Raw genomic sequence first — 26,149 nt, 5'->3', positions numbered from 1 at the left:
TATGTATTGTCTGATTTGCGTTCCTCTCGCTCCCAAACAGCTGTCCTTGCAACGCTTTGGACTTCTCCATCCCGTTTCATCTCAGGCTTTTTGGAATATGAACGCCGCAGAGTAGTTAGGTTAGTGTGTAACTGCTGCGTATGCTGCATACGCATTCTGTTCACCTCTACAGATTAGCCGGACTAACTATAACCTAGTGACCGAAAGGCAGACAATGATTGGATTCTTGAAACGATCTTGCGCATCAACAAGACGTTTGCCTTTTTTTTGAGAGAAAAAGATAAAAAAAGAAAAGAAGAAAAAGAAAAGAAATTCATTAGGGCATCACCAAGTCATGTGATTTAGGCTACTCACTGAAGTTAACAAATTCGGTTGTGACCATGGAAGAATTGCAAAAGACAAGGCAAGAAACAGAATTGTGAGCCCAGGATATTCCAGAGATACCGGCCATAATAGATCACCTATTTACCACTGGGAACCGCCTTGAAAAATTGCACCAGTTTGTCATTCAGCCACATCATGTCCTCTTTGTTACCTGGCGGTGCGCCGGCCCAGTCTGAATTTATATGGTCAGCCTGCATATTGCATTGCACATCCGATATTTTGGGCCTTGGGTGATGATGATGACTTACGTCCCCATATGGATGGGAAGACATCCAGCTCCCCAATTCCAGGTTGCAAGTTTGCGACTTCGTACTCCGAATCCTCAGGCCTGTCCCGCATTAATGTCCATCGATGTAGTCAGTAGCCGCTGGCCTCGAAAGGAGACGATGTGCGGAATTGGGGTGCCACCTATAAGTACTTACGGGAAGTAGAGGTCGGTTTTACTAGGCAGAACCAGTGCCTTGGCTTTGATCGCTTTCAGAGCAGCTTCAAAGTTACCGTTGTACCGTTCCTGCTTGGAGATGTCGCCATTTTGCCAGGTCTGTAACATGACGAGCAGATTCTCCGGCTCTATAGAATGGTCAACTCGGTCTTCTTTGACACCAGCTGTTACCACTTATTTACAGTGGTGGAGGACCTTTAGTTAGGAAGAAAGCTTCCCAGAAATTCACCATAAAGTCCTCAAGATCTTTGAATCCGAGGATGGATTCATGCAGCCTCTGCCGGTAAAATGTCTGGCTCATTCCCCTTTGTATTGGGTAAAGAGAAAAAAAAAATCAGTCATCCGTTGCAACTCAAGACGGTATTTCCGGTTTCCTTCTCACTTACCAGCCAGAATACCCTCGACCAAACCCTCTCAGCGCAACCTCTCTCTCCTCCCGGGTCCACGACCGGATTGAATCGTTGGCAACCGCAGCTCCAACCTCTCCTACCCCGGCAGACCGATAGCCCTTGGTCGCTAACAAGGTGCTCTTGATGCCTTCAAGAAAAGCCTGGTTGTGCAACGAGGTCTTCGCAGAGCCACAGAACGGAACGATCAAATCCATAAAGTCTGGATATTGGGTTGCCCACTGGTATGCCTGGGCCGCACCCATCGACCAGCCCAGGACGGCGCGTAGATGGGTAATGTTAAAATGCTTGGTAACCAGCTCATGCTGGGCCCTCACATTGTCGTAGAAGGAGACACGAGGGAACTCCTTGATGGCAGGGGAATTGGAGGGCGACGTGGATTGGCCGTTCCCGAACAACGCGGGGACGATGATGAAGTATTTCTTCGGGCTGAGTTCCTTGTCCTCTCCAACCAGCCAGAGGTTATCGGAGATAACTAATTTGCATGGGAAAATGATAAGAATACATGCTGTTAGCATATGCGGATATGCTTATATGATTTTCATTGCTGTGGGATAACTTATTTTATAGAACAAACGTACGGCCAGAAAACCACGTCGGGTAGACAACTGCGGGGAGACTTGGATCGCCCAGCGCCTTGAAAGCGATATGGGCATTGGGGATAACCTCGCCGCTCTGAAGCTTCCAGTCGCCGAGAGCGAACGTTTCGAAATCGTTCTGCGCTGAAGCCATTACTGCCTTCTCTGTTATTGCAGTGCTAATACAGTGCTATGTGTTTATGTTGACGAAATGATGATGCAAATACTGTAGCGCCTATTCTGAGGTCAAGTCACGATGTCTGTATGGCGCCTCGGTGGTGGAGTTGGCGCGGGGTTGAAATAGGTAAGTTAAGCAGAGTAATATCTGAAGTATTAGTTACATACAGATGGATTTGATAGAGATCCCTGGATACCCGTTGAACCTTGCGGAATCGCATTGACAAAAATGCTCCTCGGTCCGGTGTTTAACACTATTGATTAATTCTTATTGTTAAGCTTTTCTTCGATCCAGGCTATGGAAATATTTAACTATCAATAAGTTAGTTAATATCCACCAATATTGCTCTATCCAAGGCCCCGGTAGTTAACTAACTCCAGCCATTTTTCATCCGTTGCATGTATGAAAGACAGCAGAGGCACATCGAAATACAGCACTATACAGCACTATATTATCGGAACGACAGCGAATTTTGGTGGCGGGCCAGCCATCTAACCCTTGATGACGTTGCGTCCGGTATGCTAGGGCAGAGTGAAATCAGAAACTCTGCCTCCCCATCAACTTGGCTCTCTCCCTGTTCGTATAACCTTGATTTTCAACTGCAAGCTGCTTCCCAGCTGTATGCGTAGCCTCCACAAAACTAACTCTCGTCCCGCCGAAGTCCGCTATGTCCGAATGTCCAGCTGGTCATCTCTTGGCTATATACCACTTACCAAGGCGATGGAGGCCGGAATTTGCTGCTCGCAGTTATCCTTATTCCCGAAACGAAGCTCTCCCGAGCATGTCATAAAAGAGAAGCTGTTCTTCTAGCTAGATTTTTAAAGCGAATCTCCAAACACCCCGTTGCGTTTTATTGCCAAAAACAGACCCACATAAAGAGTCAAATGGAAAATTCCTATCACGACCAAAAAAGAAATAGAAAGAAAGAAAGAATCACAAAATATGGTTGATTCTCCAGTCTGGTTCATCACCGGCGCATCTTCCGGCTTTGGATCTGCGCTTGCAGAAGCGGTACTGAAGGCAGGCAACCGAGTCATCGCCTCGGCGAGAAACCCAGAGAAGGCTAGACGAGAGCTCCCACAGATTGAAGAGCTTGGTGGGAAATGGCTACAGTTGGATGTCACCACAAGCGAAGTGGGGGAGAACGTCCAGGGAGTGATACAGGAGTACGGCAGGATTGATGTTGAGATCAACAATGCTGGATATTCCCTTCTTGGGACCCTAGAGGATATGAGGTAAGTGGCCAGATGGAATTCAACTGTTGTATATTCCCAACAGCGAAAACTTTGTTGTTTATGAAATTATTATCATAATGATCTATCTATTCTTTTCGAAAATTCCAACGGGTGCGCTGATGATGAAATTAAATAGCGAAGCTGAGATCTATCAGCAGTACAACACAAATGTCTACGGCCCAATCCGAGTGATGAAGGCAGTCATTCCGTCAATGAGAGCACGCAAATCAGGTACCATTGTGAATTTTACTAGCATCGCCGGCCTCGACGCGCGTTTGGCCTGTTCTATGTACGCGGGTAGCAAGTTTGCTCTTGAAGGTACGTCGCTAATAGGCGGATGATATCTCCAATTCCGCCCAACAAACCTTCGTTAACATACAAAACCTAAAAGTCATATCGGAGTCCCTCGCTTGTGACCTCGCCCCCTTTAACATTCGGCTTCTCATCGTTGAGCCGGACGCATTCCGCATAAAATTTGCAGCTGCGATCCAAACCCCCGCGGCCGTGGAACTTCGAAGCCGTACGAAGGCACGCCCGTGCATGAGACGCTGCAACGTTTCCTCACCCTTGATGGCAAACAGCCGGGGGATCCCGTCAAGGCCGTCGCGAGAGTTATGGATGTGATCAACGGGACTGGCATGGGCGATGGGGAAACGGGCTTCTTACGACTCCCATTGGGGCCTGATTGTGTGCAGAGGACACGGGACAAGATTATGTCGCTTCAGCAGAATTTTGATGCCATGGAGGAGATAGCCCTGAGCACAAATTTTGATTAGGCCTATATTGCCTACGGACCTTGAATCCGGGATAGAGCTTCAACAGATCTTAACCATCCGTGGAAACGCCCGCTACTAATATCTAGCCGCGGTGATTGTTATAGTCTATACCTTTACACTCCCGCTTCAGACCTGTATGATGTTTTTTCAAATCGTCTTCTGTATGTGAGGCATCGGTAACTTAGCATTAAATAGGCTGTTGAGCATCAGTATTCGTTCTTCGATTTCTCAAATAGCTTTTAGGATATAACGTACGTTCGTTATATATATGTGCGTATGTACATGTACATGAGCATTGTTATTAGTAGATATGTTGACTCAACCAGAACGCAGCCTAGCTGTCTATTAGCTATAGAAGCAAAAAGATCCAAAAGCTCAAAAACACTAATTGACTTTCTAGGTAAAAAGTCAGCCGCGCTTAAAAATAATCGAGATATTCTTCGCAGCATGCCCTCGAAAGACCGTCACTTGCACGTCGCACTGGGCTGTTTCCTACCCCGCGCGCCTGATGTGTTGGCGATGAACTAAATTTTTGAAGCTTCAACTGCGATCCTGGTCAACGCTTCTAACACCCCGACCATGCCATAAACACAGCCATGAAAGACTGCATATATATGATACAGCCTGCGCCGCCTGGGCATGAGAAAGCACCACCCCTTGTACTCATTCACGACGGTGGCGGAACAACCGTATCATATTGCTATTTAGATTCCCTGGACAGAGCAGTCTATGGTATACAGAACCCGCGTCTGTATTCCGGCCAGCCTTGGGACCATGGACTCCCGGAAATGGCTAAGGTGTATGCGAACCTGATACTTTCAGTTGTGCCATCGGGACGGCTTCTATTGGGTGGTGAGCAACCCCATAAACTAAGGATTGCAATATCGTTGTTTACCTTCTGACACTTTCTACTTAGGATGGTCACTAGGCGGAATTCTGTCGTTGGAAGTGGCCAGCATCCTGCTCAGGACATCCACGGTCCGCATTGTCGGGTTGGTCATGGTTGACTCTATCTACCCACTGGCGATTTCGCAAGCCAAATCGAATGTTGTTGGCCCTCAGCCAGTGTTTAACAAAGATACCCGGCCCGAAACCCGCCGACTTGTTTCCCAATGCATGGAGTTGGCTCAACCTATGGCCGATAACTGGATTCCACCCGTGTGGAGTGGATGTAGCGACTCGGATTTGATTCTGAAAAGGGCTGAATTAGAGAAAGAGCTCTCTTTGATTGATTCGAAACCGTCAACTGAGGCCGTGGCACCTGATGAGACTCACCTTGATATGAATTGGAGTCCGGAAAACGGGGCGACGGTATCGAACATCGACACCCAGCTTCCATCCATCCCCAAAACGATTATCCTTCGTTGTGACGACTACGTTCCAGTGTCAAGGCCAGACCTACCGGATGCAGTCTGCAGGGTCGATGTCGTGCGCGAACTTCGGATTCTGGGCTGGGAAAAGTATCCAAATCATTTCACGCCCACAGTCTTGAGCATACCTGGCCACCACTTTAACATGTTTACAGATGAATATGTAAGTTCTCCTTACATGTACTGTATCATGGATCCATTTGAGTGGGTATAATGGGGATTTACTTACACCTTTGTCATTTAGATTGATGAGGTCTCAACTCAGATTAAACAGGCATGCAGAATGCTGGAGCGTGACTGCTAGGTCCTATATAGGATAGATATCCTTTAGGATACATTTTCGGTCAATTTGACAACAGGTTATCACTGACCTGATTGAAATTTGTAATCATTGTTCTCTTCTCCTTCCCTGTAAAAAGAACTGAACCTACATCAGTTTTGAATATTTGTTCTTTCTTGTCTACAACATCTTCTTTCACATCTCTGCACTGCAACAAGCTACCCTGATGAACTACTTTGCATGCTGGAGAAGCTGTAATACTTTTCTAGCTTGCATCCTCCCACTACTTTCTTTGTACAATTCAGTTGTTTCCTCATCACCATTGACCTGCCTTGTTTGACCCAAAAGACCATTGTATATTGCCCATCATCAGCCAAACACCGTGTTCTTGATAGAAAGAAGCTCTTGCTTCTTTAGCAGTGCATCGGTGCTTCCGTTATCTACCGAATTACATGTTTATATCGAAGCCGTCTGCTCTGCGGCATCGAAGACCGGCCTATTTTACTCGAACACTTTCCACATTTTCAATACCCGTTCGGGACTGGCGTGCCATCGAGCGTCTATAACATCTTGCTCCATCGCAACAGTAGCATATCACCACCACTGCCCCTGGGACACCGATCCACATCGCAGTGTGATATACAAGTAGGTGTCACCCAGTCCTTAGAGAAACAAAAGTGGACCTGTAAAGCGCAGTGCTGAATCAAACCTACACGGGCTAACAAACAAGCCACGACGGAACATACGCAGAAATATCCTTTTTGCACGCACAATGTGCTTTCAATTCCAATATATCTACAGCTGTACTCATATTACTTATGGTCCCAAATTTGGCCCTTGTCCTACGCCCTGCCCTGACCGCTGGGTCACGTTCATCCCCGTAAACATGGGTGGTCCATGCAGCTGGTGTAGAGCACCATACAACCGATAGTGGCCATGTCGAGCATCAATGACGAAACATGAGCCACGGTCTTTTATTAGTACTCTCACACGCACGAATCGATGGCGTCAGACTCATTGCGACCATTTGTCCTCAGGGGATATTGAGCGAGAAGATTATCGATCATACTGGGTTTATAAGTCAGGGGGGATTATAACCTTCTATCATCTTTGAGACTCAGAGCTTTCTCTTTTCGCAGAACTTTGATGGCTAGACTTTCGATGTCTATTTATTCATGTGATGGTTAAACCCGAGGAGAGGGGGGGAAAGGAGAGGGCGGTTGAGAGCTATACTTTTTTTTCCCTTTTTTTTCCCTTCTTTTTATGGTAAGGTTTTGAAGTTTATAGCATGAAATGAAGTCCTTGAAGCTATGTAGTTATCATTGTGTGCATGATATAATTTCCCACTGCAGGTTGACTGGCTAGTTCCGAATATTTAACTTAAATATTATCGGGCCAACGGTTTTGTAGCGTAATCTGTCCATTTAAAACCCCCTTCGCCTCTTGATTTGCTAACTCCTTGTTTGTTATTTATACTATTGATAAAAAATATCCATCTCTACGCTAATTCAACCCAGAATATTGTCTTCTATGTATTCTTAGCCGTAATACTGCCTATTATTGGACCTGTCAACACCAACATACGCCTACTCTTTTGCCTCTCGAATATTCTCATTCCTAGGTGATACTCATCCTTGGATCCTATCTCCGGGGCGATAATCCAGCGGACCTAAATGGGGAATTAAAGAGGACAGCGTCGTTCCAATTGAATTATGAGAATATCACCGATGCGGGAATCGGTGAGCTGCTGAATAAAGAAGAAGGGGAAATAAACGCCAGGCGCTGCTGGCAATTATAGAGGAGGCCTGCAAATAGACCAGGAATGGAAGTTCATATGGCAACTCTCATCTTCCTCATTATTAACCAAAGAGGTGGCGCCAGCACCCAGGGAGCAAGTCAAAGAGGACAAGTATCTTAGTAAGTAGTTATATGGTTTGTGGTGGGGTGGATAGCGTAGTGGTAAAAGTGCTGTCCATGGAAGGCTGTGGGGGAATGAGACACGAAGGTTGCAACTTGCAGGATTAATATTGAATCATGCCTCCATCATACGATTGATTTTATCATAAAATGATTTTATCATAATCTATTGATCACATTCATATTCTGGGGCCAGTTCTTAGCTACAGAGGGTTAATCAATAGATAGAATGATATTAAGTTCTAGTGTATGAAGATTGTCTTTATATTCACTTAGATTTAATCAGATTTTGATAATTTTCTCTGAACAGTCTAGTTTCGAGATATCAAAGAATCATAATCATAATAGATTTCAAATTAAGAGTAGTGAAAGAATTCTTCTGATCAATGATGTAGTTACTGTATATTACAAAAAAGCTATGTAATTGGTAAAAGCCTGTTTGAGACCCTGTATACATCTAAATAGGCGTTTTAGACGATGTTACAATTGGCACATATCAACAATACTGATTGTATTAGCAAACAAGATCTTCTCATTGGAGATTGTATAAGAGCTCTAGCTCTGAGAGTCTCTATTTAGAGTCTCTTTGCCTGAGACACTCTCTATACTCAGGCCAGTCTCCATAATCAGAGAGTCTCTATACTTGGGGACTTCTATATCTGAGAGTCTCTATATCTGAAGGGGGCTCTATACCCGGGGGGCTCTATTATGGCTGAGGTCTGAGACTGTTGAGAGGTTGTGTGGAGCGCATAGGTAAGACTGACTAAACTATATATAGTAATATACTGACTATATTAGGGCTAAAATATTGTAACTATTGGTGTGTGTCTATATAATATAAATAAAATATTGTTTGTGAAGCTACATAAACCCGCCGCTGACTTCAAACATGGAAAACGCCCCTGGAGCCGACGATCGAAACGAGCCAAATTATATTTTCCACGAGCTCGATAGTTTCCTCCTTCAACCAAGTAGCCAGGCTCCATGGTTCCTGATGCGATTAGTCCGCCACCAGCGGAGGAGTGAAACAACGCGCGAGTGGTCATCGCACGGGGGTCATCATTTCAGCATCAGCGACGATTGCCAGACAGTGTACTCCGTACGGAGTAGTTATGCTTTCATCTGGACGAAGTTTTCAGCTGATCGAGCGGGCATGTCGAGACGAAGGCGGCTCTCTCTCTCTCTAAGTTTTAAATTAAACTCACCCAAGACCAAATAATATTAACCACTACCATACTTGAGGCTGCATCATCCGCTACTTAAAAAAAATGCATCGCCACACTCTATTTACCCACACCCCAGATGCCCCAGATTCATGCGCGCCTTCAAGCCCACAAAACCCCGGAGTAGCCGGCCGGGGGTTCGGCGGTTGAATCAAGCTTTGGTAATTCCGCCTTCGCTCTTGGTAGAGATCATTCGCGGCCAAACCTCGCAAAGATGCACAAAGACTACTTCTGGTTAGGGTTAGGTATTCCCGGCCGCCTCCAACGGGCTCAAAGGTCAGTAGCGTTGCAAAGTCAACAATAATATCACTGTCGCACGCATCCCGGCGGAGATCATCGCTGCAGGCTGGTGATCCTTTTGCCGGAATCATTTCTGGATGCAACCTTGTTAGAAGATAAACTTTTGCTGGGTGCTGTCGGAATGCATCCGTGGCATGGACGTCCTGATTTAGCAGCGAGTTTCGAGTCTAGCCCTTTTCTGGGGCAGGCATTACTGAATATGGCACACTATCTTGCCTTCATATCTTGGAACCTCATTAACTCTCTCCAAATAGGCTTGCTGAACCGGAAGAAAGGAGGGCGTGTAGGGAGGTGTCTTTCATGGACGATTGTGTGTGGAATCACCTCCGCGCTTTCGACAGCATAAATAAATATATAGCTGTTTATCCTTGCTTGCGCAACGAGGGACCGCTTTACGACTGACTCCGTTTAGATTTCTTAACATTTCCCTGCTGTTTTATACTCTGGGGGTAATTCCTCTTCCTTATCTCTTGCCCTGTCACTTTTTTTCCCCTTTGCGTTCCTTCCCCTATTATTGCATTGGATTGTGTAGCTCTACGATACTCTCTCTCGATGGAGAAAAACGAAGGAAAGACCTTCGATACGAAAGCTGACACGAGAGAGTCTGAATCGGAGGAGAATGTTGGATTGAAACCCCATGGGGAGATTGTTGGCATTGAAGTCGACGACCCAGACGCTGGTTTGAGTGATGAGGAGAGAGCAGCAATTGTATGTGACCGGAGTAGTGTCCAACTATTGTACTTGATTAAATCGACCCTGTTTGGCTTACATGGAGTTCTGTGATATGCAGGATAAGAAGCTGGTGCGAAAGCTGGATAGGAGACTGATCCCTTGGCTCAGTTTTCTCTATCTTCTAAGGTATGTTTTGCTCAGGGATATCGCCATGGTTGGGTATTACTTGCTAACAGAGTAATATCCGAACAGCTTCTTGGACAGGTCAAACATCGGAAATGCGAAAATAGATGGACTACAGGACGATCTCAGAATGACGAATAGTCAATACAATGCCACGCTGACAATCTTCTTCGTCTCTTACTCGCTCCTCGAGCCGCTCACCAACGTTTTGCTCAAGAGGTTTCGGCCAAGTGTGTTTATTCCGTCCATAATGATAGCTTGGGTATGTTTGCCCTACATGCTGTTATCTGGACATATATTTGCCTAATATTTTCGCTACTAACATTCTTCGTGTGCTTTAAGGGACTTTGCTTGACATTTATGGGTTTTGTTCGAAATTTCACTGGCCTCATGGTAGCGCGATGGTTCCTAGGAGTCGCTGAGGCCGGACTATTCCCCGGTGTGGGATACTTGCTGTCCTGTTGGTACAAGCGATCCGAATTTGGTATTCGTATGGCTGTTTTCTTTTCTGCGGCGGCGATTGCTGGCTCGTTTGGCGGTCTCCTTGCGGCCGCTATAGCCCAGATGCGTGGTGTTGGTGGGAGACCAGGCTGGGCGTGGATTTTCATCTTGGAAGGACTCGCGACTGTTGTCATTGGCGTTGTTTCATTCTGGGTTGTCGAGGATTTCCCGGATCAGGCAACTTTCCTGTCAGAGGATGACCGCAAGAGGGTGATCCGTCGCCTGGCCTCCGACAAGCAATCGAGCGCTGGATTGGAGAAATTCAGAATGGAGTATTTTTGGGCCAGCGTGAAAGACTGGAAGACTTATACTTCAGCCATCATATACATGGGTTGTGATGGGTCGCTTTATGCGTTCTCTCTTTTTGTACCGACGATCATTAATGAGCTAGTAAGTACAGCAGTGTATACAGAGGGGAGAATATTTTCGGAACTTAACTAATATCAATATTAGGGTATTTACGACTCTTTCCCATCAATTTCGAATGTACTTTTAACACCACGTCTAGGTTTCTCTTCGACTCAGGCTCAGCTTCTAAGCGTTCCGCCATATGCGGTTGCGGCGGTCTTAACAATCACTGTGGGATATATCGCGGACCGCACTCGTCAGCGGGGCATTTGCAACATGGTTGTGTCGTTGTTTGGTATCGCAGGGTTCAGCATGCTCCTCGGCTCCCAGACACCAGCGGTGAAGTACATTGGAACGTTTCTCGGAGCAATGGGCATTTACCCTGCGATCTCAAATACGATTTCATGGGCAAGCAATAATACTGAAGGTACAAAAATGTCTCCCTTGGAGCCAATAACTGCTTTTTACCATTTTTTCCTTCCGTTTTTCTATCTACACAGGTGATTCTAATTGCAATACAGGTGTGTACAAACGCGGTGTCACGCTTGGTTTCGTTATTGGATGGGGGAACCTGCAGGGCTGCGTAACATCCAACATCTATAGAGGAGACGATAAACCGGAATTCTACCCAGGCCACGGCACTGTGCTCGGATATCTATTACTATTCCAACTAGGCGGGAGCATTGCACAGTACGTTCTCCTTCGGATGGAGAACAGGAGACGGCTGCGCGGAGAGCGTGATTATTGGGTGGCTGGGCTTGATGAGAAGCAGGTGGAGATGAGAGGGGATATGCGTCCCGATTTTATATACACTCTTTGATCCCCTCAGTTGCGAGTTGGGAGACTCGGAAACCTTTACTATTTTTTTTAGCCTGCGTTGTTTGGGGTGTTGACCTTGACTTAGGTTTTATGATCAAGATCGAAGTTTTTATTTTTTTAGATTTACTCTTTCATCCGCCGGTTGGTCAGTATGAATATACTTTGTTAATTTATTTTGACATGTACATCTTCTGCTGTCTCTTTCTCCTTGATCAGAGCCAGGCTGGAAATGGGGGTTCCAATTCTCGCACCGTTCTTCTATCATTGAGAAGACCATAAAACTCTGGTCTATGGAACGGGCAAAGCAGATAGGAGGCAACATTCCATATTCATCGCAACTGCAATTATTTCTTAGACTATTCTACCTCTTTCTACTACATCTCCTCATCAATTCCTTTTCATTCCGCATGAATGCCCATACTTGGAAGTAGGAAGTAGAGGGAAGAGACAGTACCACGTGACCAGCCAGCCTCATCCCTGCCCCTTAATTCTCACTGCTGTTGTCACTTCAACTTCTCATCATCCATTCTTCAGTCTACGATCTTTTTCTCCCCTACAGAGTTTTTATCTCTCTTTATCTCTTTCACTTTTTTCTTTCACTTCTGATCTCACCAGCTACATAACACTTGCCGCTTGTATAGTGGCCTGGGGAAATCTCCTTCGGTTCCCTTTCTTTCAAAACATTACAGTTCTCCGTTAGCGAAACCCCAGGAACAGCACTTCATTGAACAATTGCCATCCTTTGTCTTCCTTCTAGTTGTTGAGGCCTATTGGTCAATAACACCGGAATGGAAAACCCCGTATGTAGCCTGTCAAGACTGTCGGCCTCCCAGGTGGAGCGGGCTTCATTTACCCCTGGTAGCAGTACGCTGCCAAAAGCAACCGTAACGAACCTGTTCTGGGAATCGGTTTCAGAAGGGGCTCTCCAAGCTCTTCAACGGCGACTAGCTGAGCAAGATGCACGCATCTCGTTGCTTGAAAAGGAGCTGAGAAAGAATCGACTTGAACCCAGAAAGTCCGCAGAGGAAACGGTCGAAGGCTCAAAGGAAAGCTTGCCTGGAGCTCGATCCGAATCTGTGTCGTTGCTCAACTTCAACTCCAAGCCTGCACAACCAAAGGAAGGGGGCGCTAGTCTAGCAGGACTAGACGATGGCGTTATATCCTCTCAATTGCGGTACCAGATGCTCCAATTCAAATTATATTCAATTCAGCAACGCCGCTCAAGTGTCGCAGAAGATTCTCCTTCATTATCGTCCCCTCCGGGGCAGAGACCTGAATCATCGTTATTTGACGATTTGAGCCCGCCATCAGAGGAGCCCATTACTCCAAGCCAGGAATACTCACTCGACGACCTCCGTGCATTTGAATCTCATTTAGAGATGAAAGAAGCATCTTCTTGGAGCAACCACGGCGATGGAGCTCAGAAAGGGACAACCAAGACTCTACTTGAAGGCATTGGATCACCAACAGATATCCCGCAAGCATATGGAGTAAGGGCCAAGCCATTGCTATTAGTAAATATCATTTCAGCTCGAATTTAAATCCTTCTCTAGATTGAACTAATTTTTTATGGAGCAGGTCGTTCCGGGGGAAGCGCGTACAAAAAGTGCCAGTCAACCAACTCCAACGCCATGGGATGGAAAAGTGAAATACTCACTGCCCATATCCTCCCCCTTTGATAACGTCCACCAGAAAAATCGTGCCCTTAACGCACTGCGCCATTCCGAATACCCTCCAGGTCTCTTCCAACATGGACTCTTCTTTGACCCTCCCAAGTCGGAAGCGAATTGGTGCAGGACTGTAGCCATCACGAACCTTCCACTCAGCTGCTGCTTGAGACACCTATTTCAAGGTGTGCGCGGCGGCACTATATTATCCGCCCATTTGATGAATATGGAACGCGCTGCAGGTTATCATATGGGGATTGTCACCTTCGTTTACGAGAAGGATGCAAAGGCATACGTCGAGTTTTCCAAGAATCACGGAGTGTTCTTTGATGATCAGCGCGCCAGGGTCATAATGTTTAAGCAACCTACATATCCAATGTCAGGAGATATAGAACGGAAGGTCAGTCGTGGCCACACGAGGTGTATTTCCATCAAAGGCCCCCGTGACCCTGAGCGGTATCCCGACGTTGCAGCATTCGTCGAGAGGGAGCTTCCTGTCTATTTCGACCTCGGGGATGATATGGTGGAGAATGAATCTAGTACTGAGATGCGGATTCATTTCAATTCAATCAAAGCTGCCAGTGCTGCCATTGAGGCATTTCGGGGGTATAAGAGACTCGCCAACTGCGAATTGAGCTTTGCCCCAGATCCATGCTCAGGACCACTGCCCGTTTGCCCCTGCCACTAGTAACTACTACAGATCCAAATATTTTGCCCAGGGGAGCATCATCCACACTCTCTCTCTATGATTTCTTTTGCTGGCCCAAAAGCGCAAATGCGCATCAGTTAATATCACTTCGTACGTTATTAACAGCTTGATTATTTTCTGTTGATCTCGTCCTTCTTGATAAAAAGAATTTAAAGCTCGGGCACATTTGCTTTCAATTTCTTACTTTGTGGCTGAGAATAAGGCACTACTGTTTGCTCCCTTCCCCATTCCACATACAGGATGCCTTATTTCATCTAGTTTAAACTATGCTCCCCTTTTATGTTCACCTTACTCGCTCCTGCAAATGCTAGCGAGATGCAAAACTAGGGTTCGACAGAAAAAAAAATCCAGAGAGCGAGATCCTAGTACAAGACCTCGTTTGCGTTGTTTTTGCCATTACCCCTTTTCCTTGGTAGAAAGAAGAAAAAGAGAGTTGAATGATGCTAATTGCACGCGGAAACCAACTCGATGAAAATGAGAGAGGGGACGCGCTTATACAAAGTTTGCACAAGATGTCAACAGAATAATCCCCTACTGAAATTAAAACGCGGCAGATATCAGCACGGGGGATGAATGAAGGCGAACAAACGCGTATATTGGGACGGGGGAGGGGACATGGAAGCCAACTTCGAGCTTAATTCATGATGATAACTGCACATTTTTCAATCGATTATCGAATATCGGAGAGATCAGAACCAGAACTGAAGAAAACGATTGGAGAAGAAGTTAACACCGTAGATACTTGAATGGGAGGCGAACATAATATTCCGCATAGGACAAAAAGAAACATCAGGGCAAGGCGAAGGAAGTAAACTAAGACAGGTGAAACCCGCATAAATAAATATCTGAATGAATAAAACTACATCATCAATTCCGCTGTGATAGAGATAAATAATAAACCGCAACAACAACAACAACAACAGATCACAATTCCCAATCCCAAAAATCCTAAATCCAAAGCCCAACAACCCTAGCCGAAGCAAGGTACGCACAATATTCTAGGTTTGTGTTCCCCCCTTTTACATATTCCCTAGGATTTCATTCTACTCTTCCATTCAGAGGAAGTTTCGCTTCTTTCGATTGAAGGCACGCTGATCCTTCAGCCATTGGCGGTAGCCCTGGATGCTGCCGATCTTTTCTCCGTAGTAATCGGGGACCGGGTTGGAGTACGAATTGGCAGAGGGGTCAACGCGGAATCGCTTTATCCTGCTGTAGAACTCTTTTTCTTTCTATAAAGGTGAAAAGGGACATCAACTATCAGTAAGGAGTCCACGGCAAAATTAATCGATGGGGCATATAGGTGAGAGGGGGTGAAAAAAGGAAAAGCGTAGAGGAGGGTGAAAAAACGGGGAGAGCAACAGGGCAAGGGACAAGAAAACGTACCACTGCAACCGACGCCTTGTATTTTCTATGCACAAGACCCCAGAGCGAATTGCCCAATATTGGACCAAGCAGCCATCCCAGCGCCGCGCACGACGCCGTCGCCAGTCCCAGGACAATGAACGGATCAAGACCCAAAGCCTGCGCACCTATGGTATCCATATTATTCGCTGCAAGCACCTGCACGCCACCTGCAGTACTGAATACGGAAGCTATGATGGATGAGACGAGCGAGTATTTGCGGCGAGAAGCCCGGAGGCGGAAGAAAGAGTTCCAATCGAGAGGCAAGTCGTAGGGGGATGTACTGCTATGAGCAGACGAGCTGCTTGCGGACGATCCCGATGAAGAGGAAGGGGCTTGTGTGGAGGATTTACGGGTGGTGGTAGCGCGGAGGGAAGTGGTGGTATTGGCGGCGGCGGAGTTGGGATTTAGGGCGGAGGTGGAACGGTCTGGGATCCGCGAGATTGGATTTTGCTGAAACTTGAAGAGCGATTGTCCACTGCATCTAGTGCTGGCATGGCGCTTCTGCTGCTGTTGCAGTTGAGCTCTTGGGGAGCGGGCAGTGCTATATTTGCATTGCTGGTGTAGCGCGGGGAACGATGAGCTACTGGAGGAAGCCCCGGTGGTGTTGGTGGTGTTGGAGGTGTTGGATAGGATGAACGGGCTAAGGCTGCATGGGATCCTGCTGCCCAGGACCGCAGTTCGGAAGGGACCGTTTATCACGGTGAGATGCATTCTGTGGGAGTGTACAATGATCGTTCGTGTATCTGTATCTGTATATGTCTCTTTTTGTTTTATGGCGCTGTGTTGTTGCTCATCGGTGGGTTCCTAAGAAGTCTTTTGGATAGAAGGTAGTGCTGGTTTTGATATGACCATTACATAAGCATGCACTAGCCTCGGCGTGCCAATATCTTGGCATGGATAACCAGAGCAGGAACAATGGATTGTATGATACTCTGTAGTTTATTCGAGAAATGAATATTCATGTTCTGTATCTCGATGGAGTATGTCTTGGTAGATTCGTTAATTGCCACCTTTCACATCCCAAGCAATCACGAAAAAAAAGTAGTATCTTTAGGAAACATGCAAATTCGTCATCAGAGCATCTATATCTATGTGCTCGGTGTTTCCGAAATTCGTTCTGTCCTCCTCAGGTTCTAAAATTGCAACAAATAAACTCCTAGGTAATCCCCCAGTGCGCGCTCGCTAATATAAATCAAAGGGGAAAAAAGAACGTCCGCTATCCAGCCAATTGGACCAGGTCATCATGACATGTAACGCGAGATCATTTGGTCATATCCATGTTGAGCGGTATATTTTCAAATGACGTAGAGTTTTTTAGGCCCGCTTTAAATCACTTGGGCGTGCACCTGAAGCAGGGTGGAGAAAACCATTCATCTGCCCGTGCAGGCGCTTCAATAGCAAGGTATTTATGGTCATCAAGGTAGCACTGAACAGGAAAAGAACAATTCGCCAGCCGGTAGTGAGCTTTTCGAAAATCGGGTAAGGGTACCTGATGGGGTTATAGAGTTAGTTCGAATTTCACTTAGTAAAGAATAGATGGCGAAACGCATACCATCCGTTATATTGGTAGCACTTCTCCACCCAAAACCAGTAGCCAAACGCGATGACGCTGGCCAATCCCATGGATGGGAGAGCCCCGATAGACCAAGGCGGTGATAGGTACAGCAGATCAATCGCCAATACTATAGCTGGGATAGCATGCAAGCCAATATCTATAACCGAATCGATTGCGTTAGTCTTCTGATGTTCAGTTCTGTCCGCCCGATCCCATCAAGGAAAATACAGCCGGGGAGCCTTACCTGCCTCCAAAGATAATTCCACCCAATCAGGCTTTACCAGCTTGGTATCAATCTGGAATTGATGCATTGTTAGACCAAGTATGTATATCATTTCCCCCCCCCCCCGCCATCAAGCAAGATTGTCAGTGAGAAGCTTACGATTCTCAAGCCCCAATATAAAATACTAATCAGCACTTCCATTGGCGCGCTGCAAACCAGAAGCACATTCTTAACAGCAAACAGGCGCGTTGACAGAAAAATGTCTGCAGCCAGGCCCGCCAGGTTTGTCAATGTAGCCATACATAGACCGATGATAGTCAAGTACTGGAAATGCCATCCGTAAGCCTCGCTTCTGTGAATCAAATTTAATCAGCGGAGTTCCTGAAATGCACTGATTCATTCCAATATTTGTACTTGGGATATGTTCTACTTACGCTAGATTCGGGTGGTCGGTCATGCTATGGCATCATTAAACCACAGAATAATCAATGAGATGGCGGAAAACCGAGGAAGGGATATAAATAACCATGGTATAAAATGCGGCATATGATCGGATGTAAAATATACATCCGTTCAAAGACATCACAACCACTTACTATTTGAACGACAGAGCGAAGCTCACTAGTGCAGCTAACTAGGAATCAAATAGAACGTAAGCATTCGGTATACACTGTAACAGTAGCTAGTTATAGTGATGTAGCTATGTTGCGATAGCAACATAGATAGGAAGCGAAAGCAGCTAGGTATCAAGACAGATCTGTCACTGACATGTACTAGGGCAGAAACTCCGCGGGAGGGCGAATGCAACCGCTGAAGAGGATGTTTGGTACCAAGAAGAGATTCTAGCGGGAGCGAGGCAGTCCTCATTGTGGCAGCACCCGGAGGGAGGATAACGATGGCGATATCAATAATGGTAAACTGAGCTAGATGATGATATCCAGTGGGGTGGGCGGGGACTTTTTACGGAAGAACCGGAAGGGCGGACGTGCGTATTTATATAAATTATGAATCTTCCCTCTGAATTAAAGTAATCATGTAGGCCTACGAAATCTGTAACAAGAGGATAAGATTCAAACACGGGTTTTGGAGAAACTGAGCTGGTTCAAGCTGGCGAAATGGATCTTGGTTAGAGCTGAAATATTTGATTGCCGAAATAAGGAAAGATCGTGTTATTTTAAATAAGCCATTTCAAACCTCAACCTTCTGCCAACCACTACAGCGTATGGAGCACAAGCACATCCCTATCCAGAGGATACAAGTATACAAATATGAACTAAATACTGCCATTCTCTCGACCAATACCTAGGCAGTCACCGACCGAATAGCCTCAGCTCTGCGAAATCCGTACAGAATCCAGAGTTGACAGCGCAAGGAGCAAGGCTACACCTCTGCAGAGTCCAGATATGTATGATATAACTAGTTCTAGCTATTTTTCCAGAGGGAGATCTAAACCCGGCAGATGGTCTCTTCGCCAAAGACCTAACATGCTCCCAGCGCCGGTCAATAAAGTCCATTCCCCTAAGCTAATCTTGGACTAGACGTATTCGCAGTCATTGTTTGATCTTGCTTTAGCGCGAGATTTGGAGAGCGGATGGCTTAAGAAAGCCCTGACAATCATTGAAATCTGTTGGAATTACCCCGGCTACTGCAGTCACAGTCTCTACAGCGTAACTCTATATATATAGAGAACCTCGCCAGCTAGATTATAAGATTATAATACATACAAGATGAATGATGGATCTTCCTACAAAATCAATCATGAGAAACGATTATATCTACTCTTACGACATCAATTGGTCGAAAGCCCACAATCAGTTGAATTCCCGAGGTTATGGATCTTCTTTAAGAAAGCCGATTCGCTAGTCACCATTAGAGACGGTACTCCATAGAGACTGGTGGTGATCGAGCTCCTTTGCCCCGATGTTCTACACCTAGCACGTTCAATCTTCTGTCCACTCGGTCTGGTTTCAAAGTGCTGATTGACATCCCTTATTTGCTCTTTGGGTTCCCAACACAGGCTCCCTTGCCAATGTCTACCTATGTCTTGCGTCACTTTACACGCCATTCTCGACAAGCGGTATCACAAACAATTCTTGACAGATGGAGGAGAAATCAAATAAGGATTTCCCTTTGTACTAAAAAGCCAATTTTCTTTCTCTAACACAGCTAAATTTGGTGGTATTGATATAGAAGGGCCATTCACCCTTCAATGCACGTAGGTTTAACAAGTTAGTAGAAGGGAATACTGTATATAACTACATGTGAAGGTATCCTGGGTAATTTCTAGATCTAGATATAGAACTATGCACCAAAATTGCCCTACAGGAGTGGAGTAGCAAGCACGTTTAAGAACCCATCATATCTCGGGATTGGCTCGCACCGAGAAAGTTAACTTAGTTTTTATTAATAGAAGATGAGGTCTTCTCAGATGGATCCAACTAAGGCCAATCAAATCAAGAACCATTTCTTATTTCAAGGTTACATAGGTAGGACCCATGGATCTAAAATATTTTTCACCTTTCGCTACAATCATGAATACAATTTATGCCACTTATTTTTGCCCGGGATCAATGTCGTAAAAATGACTTCATGACAAATTTAGCCTCTGTGTCGATAACCTCGTGTGCGCGGCAGATTCAGATTGGGGCGTCTACCAGAGCCAATAATAGGCTATCTATTCTACATGCTACGGAGTATCTAATTCAGTATCTTAGCTTTTCATCAAAAACTGTCAGGCACCCTGGTATATATGCCTGCTACCTATAAAAAACTTGACAGAGACAATTGCATTGCGTGTTTCTATATATTTATGTTGCTCCAGCTACTGCAGTCATCTGTCCCACATTCTATATTAAGAGAGAACCTTGAGAGCTAGATTAAAATACACACAATGTTTGATTCTTCCACAATTTCCTACCTACGCTCCGTACATCACGTAAATACCAGCTTATTATGTTCCAATACTAACAATCCGCTCTCAAAAAACAAATCCAACCAGTCCGGCCTCATCCAGCTAGTCCACGACTTTGACCCCCATGAATTCCACACAAATATCCTAGCTCTAGCAAGAGTTGTTAGCTACTTTCAAGTACCCTCCGTCCTGGCCACATCGCTCGAAACCGGCCCAAACGGCCCCATTGCCAAGGAGATTCTAGAAACGCGCCCCCCCCCCCTCCCCCCCCCCGGGGGGCCCCTGATCCGACGCCCCGGCCAGATCAATGCGATGGATAATGAGGATTTCGTCAAGGCTATCAAGGACACCGGGAGGAAGCAGGTTGTTATAAAGTACCAGTCAGTACCTGAACACCCGTTGAAAGAGTGCTCATTAAAAAAAGACGCGCTCTGAGCCTGATCGAGTAAGGGCACGGACGTTTTCGTCATCACAGACGCATCTGGCACTTTTGCAGAACACACCCGAGAAGCCGCCCATAAGCGGATGGTTCAGGCTGGCTGCCAGCTGCTGAACTGGGCGGCTGTTACGGTGGAGCGTCACAGGGGCTGGCGGCGAGACATTGAAGGGTTTGGTGGAATATGGCGTGATCATGTCCCGGGTTATTGGTGCTTGATGCAGAGCTATATGTGAAGAGTGGATCCATCAGTGTCTCAAAACTCGTCCTGGAGAGGAGGACATATCCCCATTCCAGCCCCTTTCTATGACACGAAAACCTCCGGACCCCTCTCTCAAAAACCCGTTCCGCACGATCCAATTCAAATTATCATTGGGTATTCTTATTGCCATCGGGCCTCGTGGAGGCGTCATATATATTCGCCGCACCACCTACCCATGTTAGCAATAGATAATAATATAAAGTACAGAACAAAAGCTCAGTACAACTCACCCCTCCCAAAAAGAACCTTCTCCCCACCTTTCATCCCTATCCCCATCACCATCCCCGTCCCCGTCCCCATCCCCATCCACTCCTCTAACCCCTCCACATCCACCTCTACATCCTGCGCCTTACGCGCGATGGCTGGATCGTCGTTGGCAACCATATTCCCCGACCCGCCACGGCCAGTTGTATATACATCCGAATTGATAGTTGGAGTGACGAGGTCTGCGGGGGTTCGGGATGCGACTGTTTTTTTCTGCTCCTGCTCTGGCTGTTCCTGTCTCTGCTCCCGGCGTGGAGACGGAGACCAAGTTTCCTACACATGGGGTAGATACGCGGTGGGGTTCATTAAAACAGGCATTACACAGGCAGAGTAGAAGAGTAGCGCTATTTTTAGCACTTAAGCAGGAACTGGGGAGCTGCGCTACTGTGCATACCTGCGCCGCCGCGGCCGGTGGATATTGGTCTGTGGTCTGCCATTCTTTGTTTGTACTGTACTCCGCTCCGTAGTTCTTTTGAGTTGGGGCTAGTGCGGGTCAAGTGTAGTTCATAGATGTCTTGGTAGGGATAGGAGCGGAGGATTGAGCGGAGGATGGATGGGGGAGGCGGCAGGGCGGGGTTAGGAGCAGAGGTTTGTGTTGTTGTTAGCATGGCCCGCGGGATTGCTTCAATCCCATGGTTAACTTACGGGCAGAAACAAGGTTTGCGATATACCTATTTTTAACACCCCCATTAGTCCTATAACTCCGACCATTTACGGAGTAACTAGTTAACTATATATAATGCACTTTCTATAACTAGCTAATTAGCATTAAACCAGTTCTCATTAATGGTGCGTTAAATAACCTCTTCTCCGGTAAAAAAAATCGTCGTAAACGCTCAAGCTATGCCCTCCCAACGCCAACTCTATCAAACTCAGAGAGAATCATGTAAACCATCAAGCAATCAACCAATCAATCAATTCACACTGAAAAGAAACCGAAAGATGGGACCAAAAAAAAAGGAAAAGGAAAAAGAAATCACATCCCCCTTTTCCCGTATAGCGACAAAGACAGGACAAGCTGAGATAGGCATTACAAAGACCTGTCTATCCCCCATCCCCGCCAGGGTCTCAGTACATGTGCACGTACATACAATATGGTGGAACCGGTATCAGTGCCAATGCCAGCCTCAGTCAGCACCTTGCTCGTTCATTTACTTACGCTGTAGTGTTCCCATTTCTGCATCTCATCAGCATCAACTATCAAATCCAATCACAAAAATACAACCATAATCCCCAAACAAGCCTGATGAATTGACAGCCTCTGTTGTATTCATTTTAGTTAAAAAGTTTTTTTAATGAGAGAAAGTGCGGATCAAAGGAATCCGCCACCACGCAGGGTCCATAGTGAAATATATAAATAAGAAAGGGTAAATAAAAGGGGTAAGAAAACAAAACAAAAAAAAAAAAAAAAAAAAAAAAAAAAAAAAAAAAAAAAAAAAAAAAAAAGAAGAAGAAGAAGAAGAAAGAAGAAAGAAAAGCAAAAAGAGGACAAGGGAAGAAAAAAAGTGGAAAAAAAGGGAAAAGGGAATAGGGAAGCATGCGCGCACGGGCGCAGCATAAAACACGTACACCAGTATCAAAATTAAATAACCGTAACCCATCCCGGTTCATCCAATCCTCAGAAATATTACTTCGGGGTAAGCAAGAAAAGAGGTAAGAGAACAAACAACATCCCGTAGAGCCCAGGGCCAGGGCCAGAAAAAAAGAAGAAAAAAAAAGGGGGGGAGAAAGGGGGGGGGGGAACATTAGCGAGGAAGGACACCATACATCATACCGGACATTTTGACTCCCGAGGGAAAAAAAAGGAGGGAGAAGCAAGCACAAGCAAAGAAAGTATGTGAAAAAGTGTATGGGTTCCATTCTGCAACGCCGTTCCCGAAAATGAACCAACAACGAAAACAAAACAAGAAAAGGGAAAAAAAAACAGAGGAAACGAAATGAAATGAGAAATGACTACGGTCATCCCTCATCCGCCCACTCTTCCCCCTCCCCATCAGGCCCCTTCGCACTGTGCGACTGCCCCCCACCACGCGGACCCTTGACCCCATCCTTGCGAATAGGAATCTTAATACCCTGGAACGCAAAACACTTGCTCAGTGGCGTGCTCTCGATGACGCCGGGGAACTTCTTGGCCGAGTACACCTGGAAGACATCAGAGAAGACAGACGCCAGTACAGGTGCGGAGCCGACGTTGATGACGGGGCTGGACGGGGTGCCGCCGGGGGATTGGTCCTGGGCCTGGCTTTGGGTACCGACGTTTACAAAGTTCATTTTTAGGCTGAGATGGTGGTTGGTGTTAGTTAGTGGGGCATGAGAGAAAGGGACTAGGGGACGTCTATATATAGAATCCAGTAATAGAGAGGAACAACATACCGGAACGAGCCCTCCGTGCGGACGCTGAGGTCTTGCAGGACGAACCAAACACCAATTTTGTCATCTGGGTCTGTCAGGCGGAAGGCACTGGCACTCAGGCTGCCGATCAGGTTGCGGGTGAACATGCCCGTGGACGCAGTGGAAATGTGCGGGCCCAGCGCTGACTGCGGCGCAAGGGGCTGTGCGGGCGTGCCGGTAGGGTAGTATGCGCCTGCGGGCGGGAGGGCCTGGTAGTATGGGTCGGGAGCGCCATGCGGGTATTGGTAACCGGCATGGGGATTGTAGCCTGGCTGTCCACCGTAATAGGGTTGGTATGCGCTTTGGGGGTAGCCATGGGGCTGGGCGTAATGGGGGAAGGGCATGATGTTCTGGGGAGGAGGGTAGGCAGAAGAGGTAGCGGTGGAGATGGACGGAGAGGTAGCCGAGTGTCGGACGAGGTTGACCTCGCTAGTCCCCTCAGCATTCCATAGGTCGACGGTCAGGACGTAGAATGAGGTGTCGATTTCGCTGCAGAGGTGGTGGGGGGAGGGGGGCAAATGTATCAGAACGGTGTCAAATGGTTATATATATATCCAAGCTGGGAGGACTGGGCCAAGGAAATACACACTTAATATCAATTTCCTTCTGGGTCGAAGCATCACGGACTATCAGTCTTATACAGGGCGGGGGAGTAATTGGTCTTCGGTCCTATATGTCAGACGGAACCTTAGTTGACTTGATTAAACAGGGTTTTCGGTGGGATAAGAAGTCGATAGATATATCTGCGCGCAAAAATAGCAGAGAAGCTGGGAGGAGGAGGTATGGGGTTCAGTTGTGCAACAGCCGCCGGGGGGTATCGGGGGGAGGGGAGCGGAGGAGGAGGGGAAGAGGGCCAACGGCAGCACGGACCTTATCTCCAAAGCCGCACATTCTCGCGCGGATGGGCTGCTGGACGACATCGAGGGAGTAAATGCGGCCTTCGTAAACCGTGGAAACCGCTCTGGCAGCCTCTGGGATACCAGGCAGAGTAACGGGGTTTGCGGTGGAATAGCCATGCTGGAGGTGATCCATGGTGAGAGGAGGTGGTGGCGGGACGGGATGCGGGCGGTCTTGCTTGAGCGTGTACATGCTCTGGAGGAGGAGAGGAGGGAGAGGAGGAGGGTGGTTCCTTGACTGCGTTCCTGGACCTGGTTCCTCGAGCTGTTGGTAGTAGGCGAGGGCGAGAGTTGGCCGAGAGTTGGCAGAGAGACCCAGAGGGGAGAGGTTGAGGCTCGATTGATTGAGGTTTGTTACTAAGACGAGCTCAGTCGCTGGACAGAACCCGAACGACGACGATGACGATGCGATGAGGCTGCTGTGATGTGTCAATGACCTTGCCAGCCAGCATAGTTACTCTCCACACACACACACACACACACACACACTCTCTGTCTCTCTCTCTATCTGCGGACGGGGGATGGGGGTGTTTATCGTACTGGTGATGGCGGACAAACCCGCTTGCTGTGAGGAGGGGCAGACGACGGCGAACAAAACCGACTAAACAGACAGACACTCTTCTCTTCTTCTCTTTTCTTTTATTCCTACTTACGCTGTGCTACCGCAGAGATACAAGGAAATATCCCATCGTTCAATGAAAATGGCTAAATCCGCTAGACTAGGTTGCAAAAAAGAAATGAAAATATTCAAAAAGCGGGAGAAGGGAGAGGAGGAGATCTCCCGACAATGAATGACAAGCAGGGCATTTCAGATTTCATTTTTATTTCATTTTCTTATTATTGCAGATTTTAAAAAGGTACTCTGAATAATAAAGGGAAGATAGAAAGATTAGAACATATCAGAAGAGTATGATTATTATTATTATTATTATTATTATTATTTATTACAGCATATACTGTTAACTATTCAAGCTCTTTTCATGCAGAAATAAGCAAATGGAAAATGAATACTCAGCTTGAAACAAAACAACAGAAAACAACATAAATGAATAAGAGACAGAAACATCCCCTTCTGGCATTCAATCTGTTGAGAGTCCCGGGTTGATCGGCTGTTCTATCAGCAGTGTGCTAGTGATGACTGAGCTCTTTTACCTCAGTAGTCTACAGATTATGAGACTGTTTAGCATGAGCTCTGCTGTGATTAACATGCATGAGTTTAATCTCAGAATGAACTTAAGAATAAAATCTTAAACATTATCTTAAAAAAGATATCTCAGATATTAAAATAGTGTTAAGAGACATCTGAGATCTTAGATAAAAAGACTCTAAAAGTTAGTTCTTAAAAGAATGAGCTCTAGAAATGAGTTTAAATTATTATTATTATTATTCTTTTATTATAAACAAGCATCAAATGCTCGCTTACGCTCGCTTTTCTGCTTGCGCAGCCCTCTCTACCACTTCCACCCTCCCCCCCGATGACTTTCAAGGGGACTACACTTTAACGAAATAGAATTCCTAGCTAAATATCATTTAGCTTTTTCGTCATTATTTGACAGATTAGTGAAAATTTATATAGAAGCGTAAAGTCGGTCGCTGACGGACGTGGTCTTATACAAATGTTTCTTTTCGATGTATGCTATACCGCTATTGTTACATGAGAGCGCTTTTTTCTTTCAGGACCTGAAATTAACTTTATATAAAAAAATCCCCTGGAACTAAAAATAAGATAAGTACAGGTTTGCTAGGGTGACACCTGATTTGTGTCTTATTATAAATAAAAGCAATAGCTATCTTTGTTGGTTTTCTTTCATTAGTTGT

At 46.2% G+C, this 26,149-nt stretch overlaps 11 protein-coding genes across 12 annotated transcripts; 6 read left to right on the top strand and 5 right to left on the bottom strand.

Moving 5' to 3' along the window:
* Positions 1-215: 215 nt before the first annotated feature.
* Positions 216-3,338, bottom strand: BDCG_01928 (homoserine O-acetyltransferase). Its single transcript, XM_045417476.1, has 6 exons — positions 1,815-3,338; positions 1,213-1,708; positions 1,022-1,131; positions 807-954; positions 633-712; positions 216-556 (listed from the first exon to the last, which is right to left on the bottom strand). The coding sequence occupies exons 1-6, from the start codon at positions 1,963-1,965 to the stop codon at positions 462-464; spliced, it is 1,080 nt and encodes a 359-aa protein (XP_045274272.1). The 5' UTR covers positions 1,966-3,338; the 3' UTR covers positions 216-461.
* Positions 2,932-4,000, top strand: BDCG_01927 (short chain oxidoreductase/dehydrogenase; the record flags this gene model as incomplete). The annotated part of the gene is made up of 3 exons (XM_045417475.1): positions 2,932-3,224; positions 3,361-3,513; positions 3,706-4,000. The coding sequence occupies 3 exons, from the start codon at positions 2,932-2,934 to the stop codon at positions 3,998-4,000; spliced, it is 741 nt and encodes a 246-aa protein (XP_045274271.1).
* Positions 4,001-4,335: 335 nt separating this feature from the next.
* BDCG_01926 lies at positions 4,336-8,051 on the top strand. 2 transcript variants are annotated; one of them, XM_045417474.1, is made up of 5 exons: positions 4,336-4,852; positions 4,917-5,533; positions 5,615-6,295; positions 6,401-7,453; positions 7,480-8,051. In XM_045417474.1, exons 1-3 carry the CDS (start codon positions 4,597-4,599, stop codon positions 5,672-5,674), a joined length of 933 nt encoding a protein of 310 aa, XP_045279844.1. In that variant the 5' UTR covers positions 4,336-4,596; the 3' UTR covers positions 5,675-6,295; positions 6,401-7,453; positions 7,480-8,051. The 2 variants fall into 2 exon arrangements, with proteins under 2 accessions (XP_045279844.1, XP_045279843.1); XM_045417473.1 differs by having other exon boundaries at positions 4,370-4,852; positions 5,615-7,453.
* A 158-nt stretch (positions 8,052-8,209) lies between these two features.
* On the top strand, positions 8,210-8,786 carry BDCG_01925 (uncharacterized protein; the record flags this gene model as incomplete). Its single annotated transcript, XM_045417472.1, has 2 exons — positions 8,210-8,320; positions 8,366-8,786. Exon 2 carries the CDS (start codon positions 8,457-8,459, stop codon positions 8,784-8,786), a length of 330 nt encoding a protein of 109 aa, XP_045274270.1. The 5' UTR covers positions 8,210-8,320; positions 8,366-8,456.
* An 856-nt stretch (positions 8,787-9,642) lies between these two features.
* Positions 9,643-11,614, top strand: BDCG_01924 (MFS transporter; the record flags this gene model as incomplete). The annotated part of the gene is made up of 6 exons (XM_045417471.1): positions 9,643-9,798; positions 9,881-9,948; positions 10,015-10,207; positions 10,288-10,836; positions 10,900-11,221; positions 11,316-11,614. The coding sequence occupies 6 exons, from the start codon at positions 9,643-9,645 to the stop codon at positions 11,612-11,614; spliced, it is 1,587 nt and encodes a 528-aa protein (XP_045274269.1).
* A 787-nt stretch (positions 11,615-12,401) lies between these two features.
* On the top strand, positions 12,402-13,968 carry BDCG_01923 (uncharacterized protein; the record flags this gene model as incomplete). The annotated part of the gene is made up of 2 exons (XM_045417470.1): positions 12,402-13,103; positions 13,192-13,968. The coding sequence occupies 2 exons, from the start codon at positions 12,402-12,404 to the stop codon at positions 13,966-13,968; spliced, it is 1,479 nt and encodes a 492-aa protein (XP_045274268.1).
* On the bottom strand, positions 13,793-16,253 carry BDCG_01922 (presequence translocated-associated motor subunit pam17). The gene is made up of 2 exons (XM_045417469.1): positions 15,373-16,253; positions 13,793-15,218 (listed from the first exon to the last, which is right to left on the bottom strand). Exons 1-2 carry the CDS (start codon positions 16,102-16,104, stop codon positions 15,045-15,047), a joined length of 906 nt encoding a protein of 301 aa, XP_045274267.1. The 5' UTR covers positions 16,105-16,253; the 3' UTR covers positions 13,793-15,044.
* An 8-nt stretch (positions 16,254-16,261) lies between these two features.
* Positions 16,262-18,664, bottom strand: BDCG_01921 (uncharacterized protein). Its single transcript, XM_045417468.1, has 7 exons — positions 17,940-18,664; positions 17,768-17,805; positions 17,606-17,629; positions 17,331-17,523; positions 17,193-17,244; positions 16,946-17,105; positions 16,262-16,882 (listed from the first exon to the last, which is right to left on the bottom strand). Exons 1-7 carry the CDS (start codon positions 18,036-18,038, stop codon positions 16,708-16,710), a joined length of 741 nt encoding a protein of 246 aa, XP_045274266.1. The 5' UTR covers positions 18,039-18,664; the 3' UTR covers positions 16,262-16,707.
* Positions 18,665-20,061: 1,397 nt separating this feature from the next.
* BDCG_01920 (isochorismatase) lies at positions 20,062-20,517 on the top strand (the record flags this gene model as incomplete). The annotated part of the gene is made up of 2 exons (XM_045417467.1): positions 20,062-20,106; positions 20,170-20,517. The coding sequence occupies 2 exons, from the start codon at positions 20,062-20,064 to the stop codon at positions 20,515-20,517; spliced, it is 393 nt and encodes a 130-aa protein (XP_045274265.1).
* A 370-nt stretch (positions 20,518-20,887) lies between these two features.
* Positions 20,888-21,481, bottom strand: BDCG_01919 (uncharacterized protein; the record flags this gene model as incomplete). The annotated part of the gene is made up of 4 exons (XM_045417466.1): positions 20,888-20,949; positions 21,011-21,317; positions 21,366-21,388; positions 21,439-21,481. 4 exons carry the CDS (start codon positions 21,479-21,481, stop codon positions 20,888-20,890), a joined length of 435 nt encoding a protein of 144 aa, XP_045274264.1.
* A 1,259-nt stretch (positions 21,482-22,740) lies between these two features.
* Positions 22,741-25,218, bottom strand: BDCG_01918 (VelB protein). The gene is made up of 5 exons (XM_045417465.1): positions 24,872-25,218; positions 24,306-24,750; positions 24,025-24,104; positions 23,418-23,924; positions 22,741-23,322 (listed from the first exon to the last, which is right to left on the bottom strand). The coding sequence occupies exons 2-5, from the start codon at positions 24,522-24,524 to the stop codon at positions 23,004-23,006; spliced, it is 1,125 nt and encodes a 374-aa protein (XP_045274263.1). The 5' UTR covers positions 24,525-24,750; positions 24,872-25,218; the 3' UTR covers positions 22,741-23,003.
* Positions 25,219-26,149: the final 931 nt, after the last annotated feature.

The sequence above is a fragment of the Blastomyces dermatitidis genome, assembly GCF_000003525.1.
Source record: "Blastomyces dermatitidis ER-3 genomic scaffold supercont1.2, whole genome shotgun sequence".
Classification (NCBI taxonomy): Eukaryota; Fungi; Ascomycota; class Eurotiomycetes; order Onygenales; family Ajellomycetaceae; genus Blastomyces; species Blastomyces dermatitidis.
This window is presented reverse-complemented; position numbering and strand designations above follow the sequence as displayed.

Coding starts and splice junctions, on each gene's coding strand:
- BDCG_01926 (XM_045417474.1), top strand. CDS start 4,597: ATGAAAGACTGCATATATATGATACAGCCTGCGCCGCCTGGGCATGAG. Junction 4,853..4,916: donor GGGACGGCTTCTATTGGGTG/GTGAGCAACCCC, acceptor CTTTCTACTTAG/GATGGTCACTAGGCGGAATT. Junction 5,534..5,614: donor ACATGTTTACAGATGAATAT/GTAAGTTCTCCT, acceptor TTTGTCATTTAG/ATTGATGAGGTCTCAACTCA.
- BDCG_01922 (XM_045417469.1), bottom strand. CDS start 16,104: ATGCATCTCACCGTGATAAACGGTCCCTTCCGAACTGCGGTCCTGGGC. Junction 15,219..15,372: donor ACAAGGCGTCGGTTGCAGTG/GTACGTTTTCTT, acceptor TCACCTTTATAG/AAAGAAAAAGAGTTCTACAG.
- BDCG_01928 (XM_045417476.1), bottom strand. CDS start 1,965: ATGGCTTCAGCGCAGAACGATTTCGAAACGTTCGCTCTCGGCGACTGG. Junction 1,132..1,212: donor GGTCGAGGGTATTCTGGCTG/GTAAGTGAGAAG, acceptor CCCAATACAAAG/GGGAATGAGCCAGACATTTT. Junction 713..806: donor AAAACCGACCTCTACTTCCC/GTAAGTACTTAT, acceptor AATGCGGGACAG/GCCTGAGGATTCGGAGTACG.
- BDCG_01918 (XM_045417465.1), bottom strand. CDS start 24,524: ATGTACACGCTCAAGCAAGACCGCCCGCATCCCGTCCCGCCACCACCT. Junction 24,105..24,305: donor TGTGCGGCTTTGGAGATAAG/GTCCGTGCTGCC, acceptor TCTGACATATAG/GACCGAAGACCAATTACTCC. Junction 23,925..24,024: donor CAGAAGGAAATTGATATTAA/GTGTGTATTTCC, acceptor CCACCTCTGCAG/CGAAATCGACACCTCATTCT.
- BDCG_01921 (XM_045417468.1), bottom strand. CDS start 18,038: ATGAGGACTGCCTCGCTCCCGCTAGAATCTCTTCTTGGTACCAAACAT. Junction 17,806..17,939: donor GAGTTTCTGCCCTAGTACAT/GTCAGTGACAGA, acceptor TTTGATTCCTAG/TTAGCTGCACTAGTGAGCTT. Junction 17,524..17,605: donor ACCGACCACCCGAATCTAGC/GTAAGTAGAACA, acceptor TTTGATTCACAG/AAGCGAGGCTTACGGATGGC.